This window comes from Miniopterus schreibersii (genome assembly GCF_964146895.1).
Source record: "Miniopterus schreibersii genome assembly, chromosome: 17".
Classification (NCBI taxonomy): Eukaryota; Metazoa; Chordata; class Mammalia; order Chiroptera; family Miniopteridae; genus Miniopterus; species Miniopterus schreibersii.
The window spans coordinates 43,522,431-43,533,644 of NC_138117.1; the positions used below are offsets into that span (position 1 = coordinate 43,522,431).

An 11,214-nucleotide genomic window follows, 5' to 3' on the forward strand; every position below is an offset into this window, starting at 1 on the left:
GTTCTCTAGATGGCAAGCCAAGGAGGACCCCTGCACCAGGGCCATGGGCTAGAGGCCGGTCCCAGGCAGAGGGCAGAGCTACTTGGGCTGAGAGGGCCACACTAGGCCCTGTGCTGCCTACCCCTCCATGGTGGGCACTGGAGTCAGACACAATTACTCACTCAGTGCATCATAATTACTGCAAATAGCCCATTAAAGAGAAATTATCATCAATATGATATTAGCAGACAGCGGGGAAATGAAGAAAGAAAAGTGCTTACTCTCCCATTGTCCCCTTAATGGGGACAAGACATGGGGAGGCAGCAGCACCCCTGTTTACTGACCTGACATCCTCCCTTCTGCCTGCAGCCACGAGGGAGGTCCAGTGGCCACAGCCCCTTTAGACCCCGGAGCCCAGGCTTTCCTTAGATGTGGGGTATGGGCGTCGCTCCTCCCTAGAAGCAACCGAAATGACAGAGAGGAGCAGAGAGGTGGGAAAGGGACAATTGTGCTCCCGTCCCGGCGAGAGGAGGAGGCCCCTAGAGGTTCAGCAGCGGCCTATTGGATAGTCGGTTGTCTTGGTCAGAGCCACTGGTCCCGCCCAGTCACAGGGAAGCAGAGATCTGCTGTCGGGGAGACTAGACCTGGGCCTGGCTCAGAAGAGGGCTGGAGGTTCTGCCAGAGCCTCGTGCCCAAGTAAGCCTGTGTTAATGAGTAGAAGACAGCACAAGGGCCACCTGGACCCAGGTGGTATTTACTGGGTGAAGGAACCCCCTGTGGGCATGGAGCAAAAAACAGGCCAATGTGGGGGTTGTCCGGCCCTGCCAAGTGCCCCCACCTGTGTGCGAAGCCCTGGACCTGGCCAACTCTGGTCGCAGGGGTGGAAGCGGGCTTGGGTGGAGCCAGGCAGCAGTGGGTGCACCTCTGAGGGACAGTGACTCCGGGAGCCCTCAAGGGGGCAGGCGAGGGCAGGGGCAGAGAGGGAGGGTCTCAGGAGAGCTTGAGCGGCGGGGCCTGTTCAGAGGGACATGGGAGCCACAGACCGGCTGTGGGGCAGTGGGGACAGCCATGTGGAAAGATGACCCTGTCAGGGAAGGGATGGGGCTGTTACAGGGTCAGCCCACCACTGCACCTTTCTTCCCTTGCTTCCCCTCCAACTACTTACTCAGCACCTCCTCTGCCAGGCTCTGCTTTGGGCTCCAGGGAATGGGCACTGAAGGCAGGCAGACCCTGCCCCCTGGAGGTGACATTCTGTGGTAAATACACAGGAGAAGCAAGCATGGGAGAGGAGAGAGAGCAATAGGGGTCCCATAGGGTGATACAGGTTTCTTGAAAATTGAGGTGCAAGATTTGAGGAGGGCTCAGAAGAGAGGAAGGAAGGGGAGATATGTGAGAAGGTTCCTGTATGTGAACCCTACTTTTGGAGTTTGGCCACAGCTTTCTACAGCACCCACCTACCTTCCATCACCTGTCCATCCATCCGCCCAGCCACCTCCCTATCCACACACCTATCCCCCATCCATCCAACCATCCATTCACACATCCGTCTGTTCACGCACCCACACATTTGTCCACCAACCCATTAGTCTACCCGTCATCAACAGCTTCTATACCCTGCTATTCAGCCACCATCCTCCCATCTCCCCACCCATCTTTCCTATTTCCCCATCTAGCTTTCTGTCTGTCTTTCCATCCATCCACCTCTTCTGTGCACCCCAGGGAGCCAGTCCTGACTCCAGGTTCCAGCTGCCACCCCAATGGTGGTCTGGGCTGTGATGGTAGGAGTTTTAGGGTCTGGAGTGGCCCCAAGGCATAAATTGTGGGCCAGTTGCCCAGGGCTATAAGTTATGCTTTCCTGAATCATAATCTCAACATAGTCCATGTGCCCTGTTCACACCCAGGAGTCTCTGGATTCAGCTTAATTCAGATGCCCAAACTTAGCAGGAAGTGTCTGTCCCCTGAGCATAGCCCCTGATGCATAGGTCTGGGTAGGGGCAGTGCAGGGACAGACCCAGACTGGAGGTGGAGGCGATCTGAGGAGCAGAGGGCTGGGAGCTCTGCAACCCCTCCAAGCATCCTCCTTCCCTGCCCCCTCCCGCCAGGACTAGAGCCTGAGGTGAAGCGCCTGCGGGCGACGGCTTCCACGTGGCCAAGATGTCTCTGGCTGTGGATTGGGGACAACCCCTCCCCTGCAAGCCCCAGTGCTCCTGAAGAGGCATGTCCTGCCCCTGTACAGGAAGCCTTCCCAGACTGACAAAGGACTTGCCTTTTCTCATTTGTCTCTCACAAGGATGGATGTGGGGGTGGATGGGGGGAGCTTAGTGATCTTTTTACAGGTGAGGTGACTGAGCCCAGAGCAGTTAACTCCCCCCACCTCCAGATGGTGAGGGGAAGAGCTGGGAGGGGCAAAGCTGGGAGGGGCATTGGACCGGATTCCAGCCCAGTGAGCCCTGTCCGTCCACCACCTTGGTGTGGGTCGGGTGGTGACTGAGCTGGAGGAGCCTGGGGAGCTGGGGAAGTGTCCCCCAAACCCTACCAGGCCCCTGGGCCTGGCCTCTGCTTACCCCACACCACCATGACCACCTCCAAAGCCTGGGCAGCCCCCAATCCACTGCAGAGAAGGGGAGTTTGCCTGAGTCCTATCCTGACTCACCACCCCTGCGTTTCCTGAGCTCTCAGGGTGTCATGGTGCTGGGAGGGTGTCCCTAAGCACCCAGAGAAGTGCTGGAGGGGCTGCCCTTCAGGAGTTTCCAGACCAGCCTCCTGCCTTGCTCTCCTCCAGCCCGGGGGGCTAACAGGGTGGAGGAGATGGGCACTGGTCACCAAGGGGGTGGCAGCTCTGGGACCAAATTTAACCTCAGGACACCCCAAGGGGACAGGTTCTGTGTCACCCCAGGCTATAGATGAGGAGACTGGGGTTAGACTAGGGGCAGCCTTTAGCCCAGGTGTCAGTGCAGGTAGCCTGGGCAGGAAATGAGGCTAATATGGTGGCCCTGCCCTGGGTGCCACAGCCCCAGAAGCCCAAAGGCTGAGGTGATGGCAGGTCAGGGGATCCCCTGAGTGCCTGCCCTCAGTAGGAACAAGTGGGTGAGGGTCCAGGCCATGTGCACCCAACCTGCCCTGCCAGGCCATCCCTCACTGTTTATCCCTAAGCAAGCAGGTTCTATTATAGCTCCCCTGGGAAGGCTTTGCGCCTGGGCTAGTCTGAGCTACAGGGCAGGTGACAGTGGAAAAAATCCTGGCCCCGGCCTAGCCAGCCTTCTCCCTAAACCAAGGCAGTGGCCTCCAGCTCCAGCTCTGAGCTTCTGCACTGAAGCAAAAGCTCATGCACTGTTCCCACCCCCACTGGGCCCCTGTGACCTGCCCTGTTCCTCCCTGCCCTCCCCTGCCCCCATCTTCCCAGCACCTCCCACCACATGATCCCACCTCCCCCTGCACCCAGCTCAGGCCAGGCCATGCGGGCGGCACCTGGGCACTTGCTGCTGCCTCCGCCTGGGAGGGCTCCCACGTGCTGCGTGCATCCTCTTGGTAACAGCGCTCACACCCACCACCCAGGAGTAACAGGTTCAGCGTCCTGCGGCAACACAGCCAGAGCGTCCCGCACACCCAGACACATCTGGAAGTGCATCCTCTTGACACCCTCTGCCACGCGCACTGCAGTCCCGTGCCCTGCCCTGCAAGGCGCAGCCTCCGTCCTCACCCGCAGGAAGGAGGAATCTCAGGCCTGTGGTTCCTGGTTACTGCTCCCCACAGCAGCCCAGCCCACATTAGATACCTCCTTCTGTACCCACCAGCAGGAGCCCCCAACCCACCCACCCACCGTCCACACCCCAGTCATCTCCCAAACCATGGGGTCCCCTGAGCATAGGGAGGTGTCAGCTGTACTGTGGCCCCAGGCAGTGGGGATGGAGCTAAGGTTGAACCAAGGTGGGGGTGAGGTGAGGGGCTCCTGCGATCCCCCTAAAGGAAAGCCATCAGGTTGTGGCCTCTACCCCTGCCTGTGGCTTCAGACCAGAGCACCTTCCAAATGCCGGTTCTTGTCGGAGCTCAGGGAACCTTCTTTTTTTAAACGGATTTTAGAGAAAGAGTGGGTGAGAAAGAGAACATCGCTTGGTTGCCCCCAGCACAGGTACCAGAGGACCTGCCAACCAGCTGAGCCACACCAGGAATCTCCTTTAGGGCAGGGTTTCTTCCTCGCACCACTGCTCCTCCCAGGGCGGCGCCAGACCCGTGTGCCTGGAGGCTTCCTGGAGAAGGGGGTGAAGGAGGGAGCGGACAAGGAGGAGATGGAGAAGGAACGAAAGGAGGAGGGTAGGCGCCCCCAGCGGAGTGGGGACTGGTCAAGGTCTGGGGCACCTGGCTGGCCCCTGTCCCTTCCCCCACCTCACAGCTGTCACGTCCAATTCCGCCCGGCCTCGGGCCCCTCAGTCCCCTCAGTCCCCCCACTCCTCCAGTGCTCCCAGCCTATAGCCTCTGGGTGACAGCGGGAGCCTCAGCAGCTGAGTGGTGTCACTGTGAGTTAGGAGGCGCTGAGCCTGCCAACAGCGAATTGCTTGTTGCCACTCCACTGGTGCCCGCGAGCACACGTTGCTCGTGGTGGTGGCTGTGGACTTGTGAGCTTGTGAACGTGTGTGTGAACGGGCTCCTGAGTTGTGGGCATGTGAGCCAGTGGGAGTCTGAGGGAGAGGTCGGAGTGTGGATGCAGTGACCGGCAACCTGGCTTCCTTTCTCTGTCCCGGAATCTGGCCCTGTGTACCCCCAGCCTCACCCCTCCTTTCTCACATTCCGCTGGCATCTCCACTCTCCCTACCCCTCCCCTCCTGCCCCCACCCCTGCCTTTTCCATCTTACTGCAGACCCTCACCCCCCACCCCAGCTGAGGGGATCCCCCCTTCCCCCTTCTCTCCCTCATCCCCAGGTCAAGCCTCCCATGTCTGCTCTGGCCCCTTCTTCTAGCTGTGCCCTCCCAGCCCCCCAGCCCCATCTCCCTGCTCTTCTCCTAAAGTGACCTAACCCACTTCTGCTCCCCAGCCCTCTCCTCTCAGGTGTGGGTGCACTCATTTCATTTAGGCCCTGGCTCCTCAACCTTCTCCCGCTGGTCCCTCCTCCCCACAAGTGTCCTTGTGACCCTGGAGCACAGACCTGCACCCTGTCCTGGGAGAGCTCTGGCTCTAAACACTCTCTCAAAGTGGACCTAGGGGGTGCTGCTGGCCGCCCCCAACCTGAATGCACAAGGTCAGGGCCCAGCCCAGCTCCACCTGCCTCCACCCGCACTCCTCCTGCTGCTTCCTACCCCAGGTCTCCCCTCTCCCAGGCACCAGTTGGCTCCTTCACCACAGGGACACCCAGCAGTGAGCTCTGTCCCTCACATTGCCAGTTCTGTCCCCACCTCTTAATGACTCTTGGCACACAGTAGGTTTCCAGTGAATGAATGAGTCCCCTTGGGTGTCAGGGCTGTTAGGCTTTGCTCCACGCTGACCCTTCCTGGATCCTGGGGTGAAGGTGGGGGTTTGGGGTGAAGGTGCGCCTTTGAGGGCTGGGCTGGGCTTGAATCAGGGCGGGCAGGACCCCCCATCCCTGCACTCCAGCAGGGCCTCCCTGGCAGTGGCCTCAGGAACTGCTGAGCCCAGGGAGGTGATAGGGCTGGGCCCAGGGAGGTGATAGGGCTGGTCCTGCACCAGAGCAGCAGGAAGGTCTGGGGCCCTTCCCTGTCCCCCAACTATCTCCTCAGGCTCTGGAAGCTCCCACTTGTCAGTTTCCACCGGGGTCTGGGTGGAGGTCAGGTTCTTCCCGAAGCCCACCTTGTTTCAAGTCCCCAGGCCTTGGCTAGTCAGTGGCTTGACCCTTCCTTGGGGCCCAGGAGAAGGTGTCAGCACCAGGCTCCTGACCCTGCCCAGTGGAGGTCACTCTGTCCATTCCCCACAGGCCCTTTCAGACCAGCCCTGCACTGCAAAGGCCCAGCTCAAGGCCAGACCTGTACCCACTGAATCAAGGAGCCCTGGACACTGAGTCCCCCAGCTCAGTGCAATTGGTGATGTTCCCAACTGAGGCAGGGTCTGGGCAATGAGAGGGGAACACCTCCATCCTGAAGGACATCTAGATCGTCACTGGTGGCACTGAGGACCTGGGTTCAGAGGATGAGGGGAGGAGCTGTGCTGTGTGTGCCCTTGTAGGGTTGGGGGGACCCTGCAGGAGTGGGAGATGAGGCCCAGCTGGTACTCTGTGTGGGGTCCGAGCCACTGGAGCTGAGCTGTGGGGTGCTAGGAGTGGTCTAGCCCAGGCAGCCTTCCTGGACTGGGAGCAGGCAGCTGGTACAGGGGTGGCCCTGGCCTGATTCTGGGGATTCTAGGGACACTGAGTATAGCTGGGGTATGTGAAGGCATGGGGGTAACCTCCACCCTGGGCTGATGGTTGTGGCAGGGCAGCCACACATCTAGTGTGAGTGTGTGAAGTGTGCTCATGTGGCCCTGTCCTCCCCCAGGCCCACACAGCCCCTTAGGCCTCTCCCACCAGTCTAGGCCAGGCAGCTGCAGGGAGGGACAAAAGGTCCTCATGCCACTCTCCAGGCTGCCCCAATGTGTTCTAATGTCCCAGTCACCCCCGAATATGAAAACCCCAACCCCCGCCTTCACTCCCGGAGTCTCAGCAGTCTGACCAACTCCAGTCTGACCCACTGGTTTCCTGGATGGATTACTGGCTACCTCCCTCGGGAGCTCATTTTGGTTCCTGCTGTGGTCCTCCACTGGGCCTGGCAAAGAGAAGGGACTCAGACTGAATAAAGTGGTAAGGGAAAGAATGAATAATTCCCCTCAGAGGTAGGGTGGAAGTTGGGGGTGGGGTGGGGTGGGGGTGGTGCTGAGGAGACCCAGAGTGGTGAGGCCTGGAGGACAGGAAATGAATTCTGAGAGCAAGATGGTTCCTGGAATTCCTCAGGGAGGGCACAAGGTGGACCTTTGAGCTGACAGGGCCCAAGGTGCCAGGGGCAGCCCCTGCCAGGGGTGACAGGCAAGGATGCCACCATAGCCCCCCTTACACATCCAAGCAGGGGCTCAAGGGCCTCAGTGCTGAGCGGAGGCTCCTCCTGCAGCCTAGATATTGCTGTCACCCAGCCTCAGAGCCCAGGCTGCCCTGCCCACTCCCTCTCACACCTGTAGGTCCAGGTGGCTCCTAGCTGGTATCTCGATCTGCACACACCTGCACAGACACAAGTGCACATCTACACAGTCACACATGCAGAGGCAGGTGCAGACAGAGGCACCTGAGCAGTCATCTGTCTCACTCCTGGAACCCCTGTCCCTCCCCCACCCCACCCTCCTCCGTCCTCCCTCCCCATCCCCAGCCTCAGCCCAGCTGCAGCAGTTCCTTCCAAGGGAGGCCTGGTGGGGCTGTGGTGGGAGTCCAGTGGAGGCTCAGCTGGCACCAGCAGGCACCTGGCAGTGGAGGAGCGAGGTGGGGCCTTGCTCTGTACTCCTGGCCAGACGGGCACTGGACGATGCGGGAGCCAGAGGTGCTTTCCACAGCTGGCTGTTCTACAAGTTTGTGGATTCCCCCAAATGCTTTCGGGAAGGATGTGTCTCTAAGCACACAGAAAAAGCACTCCTCCTGCCTCCCGCAAGTCCAAGTTCTCCGTGTCCCTTTTCCTTCTCTGAGTTCTATCCTGAGGGAAACCAGGGAAGGAGGGAGAGGGGGCAGGAGGAAGGAGAGAGGAAAAGGGAAGAGGGAGGGAAGCAGGGAGAGAAACTAGAAGAGGAAGGTGGAGTCAAGCCCAGCAGCCAACCGGCCCAGGCTGGAGCACTGAGAACATGAAGCTCCCCTCCTGCCCACCCTCCAGCCTCATCCTACTCTCTCTGCCAGGAGGAAGGCTCCCAAAAGACCCCTCAGGAGGCAACAGTGAAAACTAAAGTGTCTTTGTCAAACACAAGCCAGTGGGCCCCGCTGTGCGTGTCTAGGCTCCCACCCCTCCTTGGTGAGAGACCACCTCTGTGCCAGGACGCTTAGGCTGGTGGCATCCTCGGGTCTGAGCCGGCCGGGCTGCTGTCCTGAGGTTGGCTAGGACCTGCTGGGTCTGGCTCCCCCCCTCCCGTCACCCTGCAGCCCCTCTATTTAGTCCCTTTAACATCCCCCCCCACCCACACACACTTCCCAGACCTGCAGCAGCCTGCTCCCCTCCTGGGGGCTGGGGGTCTCAGCCTCTGGGTTTGGGGGTTTTAAGCAAAGCATCTCGCTCTAAGTTTTATTCTGAAGCGAACGTGCAGCAGCAGCCTCACCTTTTCTCTGGGTCTCGGGTTGAGACAATAAAACAAACTGGCTACACTCACAGAGAACCCGTCAGGGCAGAACCGCTGTCTGCAGGAAAGCAGCAGCCTCTCCCGAGAACATCGGGGGTGCTTCTCCAAAGCACCAGTGACGGAGCTGCCACAGCTCCGTCCATCCTCTTGTGCAGGGAGGTGACCGGCAGCTAAGCCCTGCAGCCGCCTGGCCCCTTCAGGGCGGCCAGACTCCAAGGTGCTGCTGCCCCTCCGTGGCGGGGGCCCGGCCGTCCACGCCTTGGCCCTTCAGGGGAGGAGGCCAGGCCACCCCTTCAGCTGGGAGGCCCCGGCTCAGAAGAGCTGGGAACAGTGCTCTCCACCAGGACACCACGGCCCTGCACCTGGGGTCACCACCAAGGGGGGCTTCATTCTGGGGGCCAGGGGCTCCCCCCTCAGGGCAGCCCTGGAGGGGAGGGCGGGGGCAGGTCCCCTCTGTACGCTGCAGCCCGGTTTCTTCTGCTGCCCAGGTCAGGGCCTTCCTTCCTTCTCTCCTGCCAGGGAGATACGATAAAACGAAACCCACAGAAAAACCAGCCAGGCTCCAGTGACTTTTTGGATCTATGCGGATTTATTGTTTGTTTTTCCCCCTTTCTTCAGTTTCGTAGCAAATGGAAACAGAGCACAACAAAACTTTGAAGGAGTCGCGGTGGGTCCTGCTCCCCAGGCCAGGCAGGAGCCAGGGCGGCAGGAGTCCCCCAACTGGCCAGCGGGGGCCTGGGCACTGGCCTCCAGCCCTCTCTGGCTCGTCCAAAAAGCGATCGGACTTTTTAAAAAAGATCCCACAAATAAAACGAAACACAATTTAAATAAAAATAAAAACACTGTCTTCACCCACCCCATGCCAGGAGGTTCAGGCCGAAGCCTCCTCTTAAATTGTTTTTCTGCTAGAAGTACTGTGCATACTTTTTTTTCCTTTCACGTCTCATGAAGGTTAAAATAAGATACATTTCCCCGGGGTCATAAACTGGATCCGGTGCATAGAGAGCGGGCAGCAGGGCCCGGGGCCGAGCCGCGCCCCGCGCTCCGGGGCTCCCGCCTCCCGCGACCGGGCGCTGCGGGCGCGGCGGGCCGGCCGGGCGCCTGGGAGCGGGCGACGCGCTGGGACGCGCGGGCGTCCGAGGGCGCCCCCGGTGCGACGGCGGGAGCTTCTTTCGGGGCCTTCTTTTCTAATCACCAAGCAAAGTAAATATAAATACTTCGAAAATAAGAGCGCTTTTAAAAGGGGTCAAAAAGGGCGAGGACGGGAGGCGAAGGGAAGACGGAGGCGGGCGGGCGGCCCCTCGGCGGCGTCGGGGCGGACACCGAGCGCGGGCCGTGCGCCCCCGGCAGGCTCCCCCGCGCGACCACCGGACAGCTGGGCGCGCTCTGCGCAGAGGCCGCGGGCCCCGCCGGGCGGGCGCCGGCCGCGAGCGAGTGGGCCGCGCCGGGGAAGGGGGCGCCCCCCGGCGCCTGCGGACGTGGGGTGGGGTGCCCGGGGCCCGCGCGGCCTGAGGCGGCGGCCTTGACTCCGGGCAGCTTTGGGCCGCGGAGTCCGGGCCTCTTCCCGGCCGCGGCGCGGGCTCGGGTCCGGAGCTCACAGGAAGAAGTCGGGCGCGCCCTTGGCCCCGCAGGGGCCGGCCCGGGGCGGCGAGGACTCCCGCGGGAAGCCGGGCCCGCCCGCGCCCCCGGAGCCACCGCGGCCCGCCAGCTTCTCGTATTTCTCCTTGTACAGGTCCCGCTCCTTGGCCAGGCGCCCCACCTCCAGCTTCAGCTGCTCCACCTGGCTCTGGAGCTGGCACTTCTCGCTCTCCAGAATGTGCCGCTGCTGCACCCGCTTGAAGCGGCAGGACTGCGCGTAGCCGCGGTTCTTGAGCGTGCGCCGCTTCTGCTTCAGCCGGATGACCTCCTCCTTACTGAAGCCGCGGAGCTGCCGGTTCAGCTCGCGCACCGACATGGACACCAGCTGGTCGTCGGAGAAGCGCTCCTCCAGGCGCACGTGGTGGCCCGCGCCGCCGTGGTGGTGCTGGTGCTGGTGGTGGGCGGCGTGGTGCGCGCCGTGCTGGTGCTGGTGCTGGTGCTGGTGCTGGTGCTGGTGCTGGGCGGCGTGGTGCGCGCCGTGGTGGTGGCCGGCGCCCGCGTCGTCCGCGCCGCCGGCGCTGCCCGCGAGGCCCGGGCCCCGGAAGACCTCGTAGGCCGCGGCTGCGGCCGGGTGGTGCGCGCTGTGGTGCCCGGCGTGGTGGCCGCTGCCGATGAGCGCCTCCACCGCGTCCTCGGGCGTCAGGTTGAGCGCCTCGGGGTTCAGGTGGTGCTGGTAGCCGCTCATCCAGTACAGATCCTCCAGCGCCGGCTTCCCCGCGCCGCCTCCTACGGCGCCGGGGCCCCCGCTCGCCGGCCCCGGGGCGCCCCCGGCCTGAGCTACGCTGCCGCCGCCCCCGGCGCCCCCGGCGCCCCCGGTGCCCGGGCTGGGCGCGCAGAAGCTGGGCGAGGAGGGCACGGAGGAGCAGGGCGTGCTGAGCGGCGTCGAAGACAGGGAGCCGGGCGGCAGGCGGCGGCAGAAGCGCTCGGCCTCGGGCGGCTCCTTCTTCACCTCGAACTCCATCAGGTCGAAGTCGTTGACGTACTCGATGGCCAGCGGGCTACTGGGCAGCTCGGCGCCCATCGCCAGCTCCGCGGCCATCGCCCGGGGCCCCGGCCCTGCTGTCGCTCCTGGTCGCGCCCCGAAGGGGGGCGGGGGGCGGGGGGAGGCGCGTGCCTCTCTCCTGCTCCGATCCCCGCGGGCGTCGGGTCCGGGCGCGCCGGCCGCGGGCGGGAGGGGGCGGTCAGCTCCCGGCCGCCGAGCCCAGGCGCGCGTGAAAAAGTTTCGCACAGTCAACTCAGGGACGGCCCTGGCGGCACCGCTGGCCGGGTCTCTCGGGCGGCCCCGGACCGCTTCCGAGCGGGCGCAGGCC

General features: G+C 62.5%; 1 protein-coding gene across 1 annotated transcript; it reads right to left on the minus strand.

Moving 5' to 3' along the window:
- Window positions 1-9,860: 9,860 nt before the first annotated feature.
- Window positions 9,861-10,943, minus strand: MAFA (MAF bZIP transcription factor A; the record flags this gene model as incomplete). The annotated part of the gene is made up of 1 exon (XM_081116759.1): window positions 9,861-10,943. The coding sequence occupies one exon, from the start codon at window positions 10,941-10,943 to the stop codon at window positions 9,861-9,863; it is 1,083 nt and encodes a 360-aa protein (XP_080972885.1).
- Window positions 10,944-11,214: the final 271 nt, after the last annotated feature.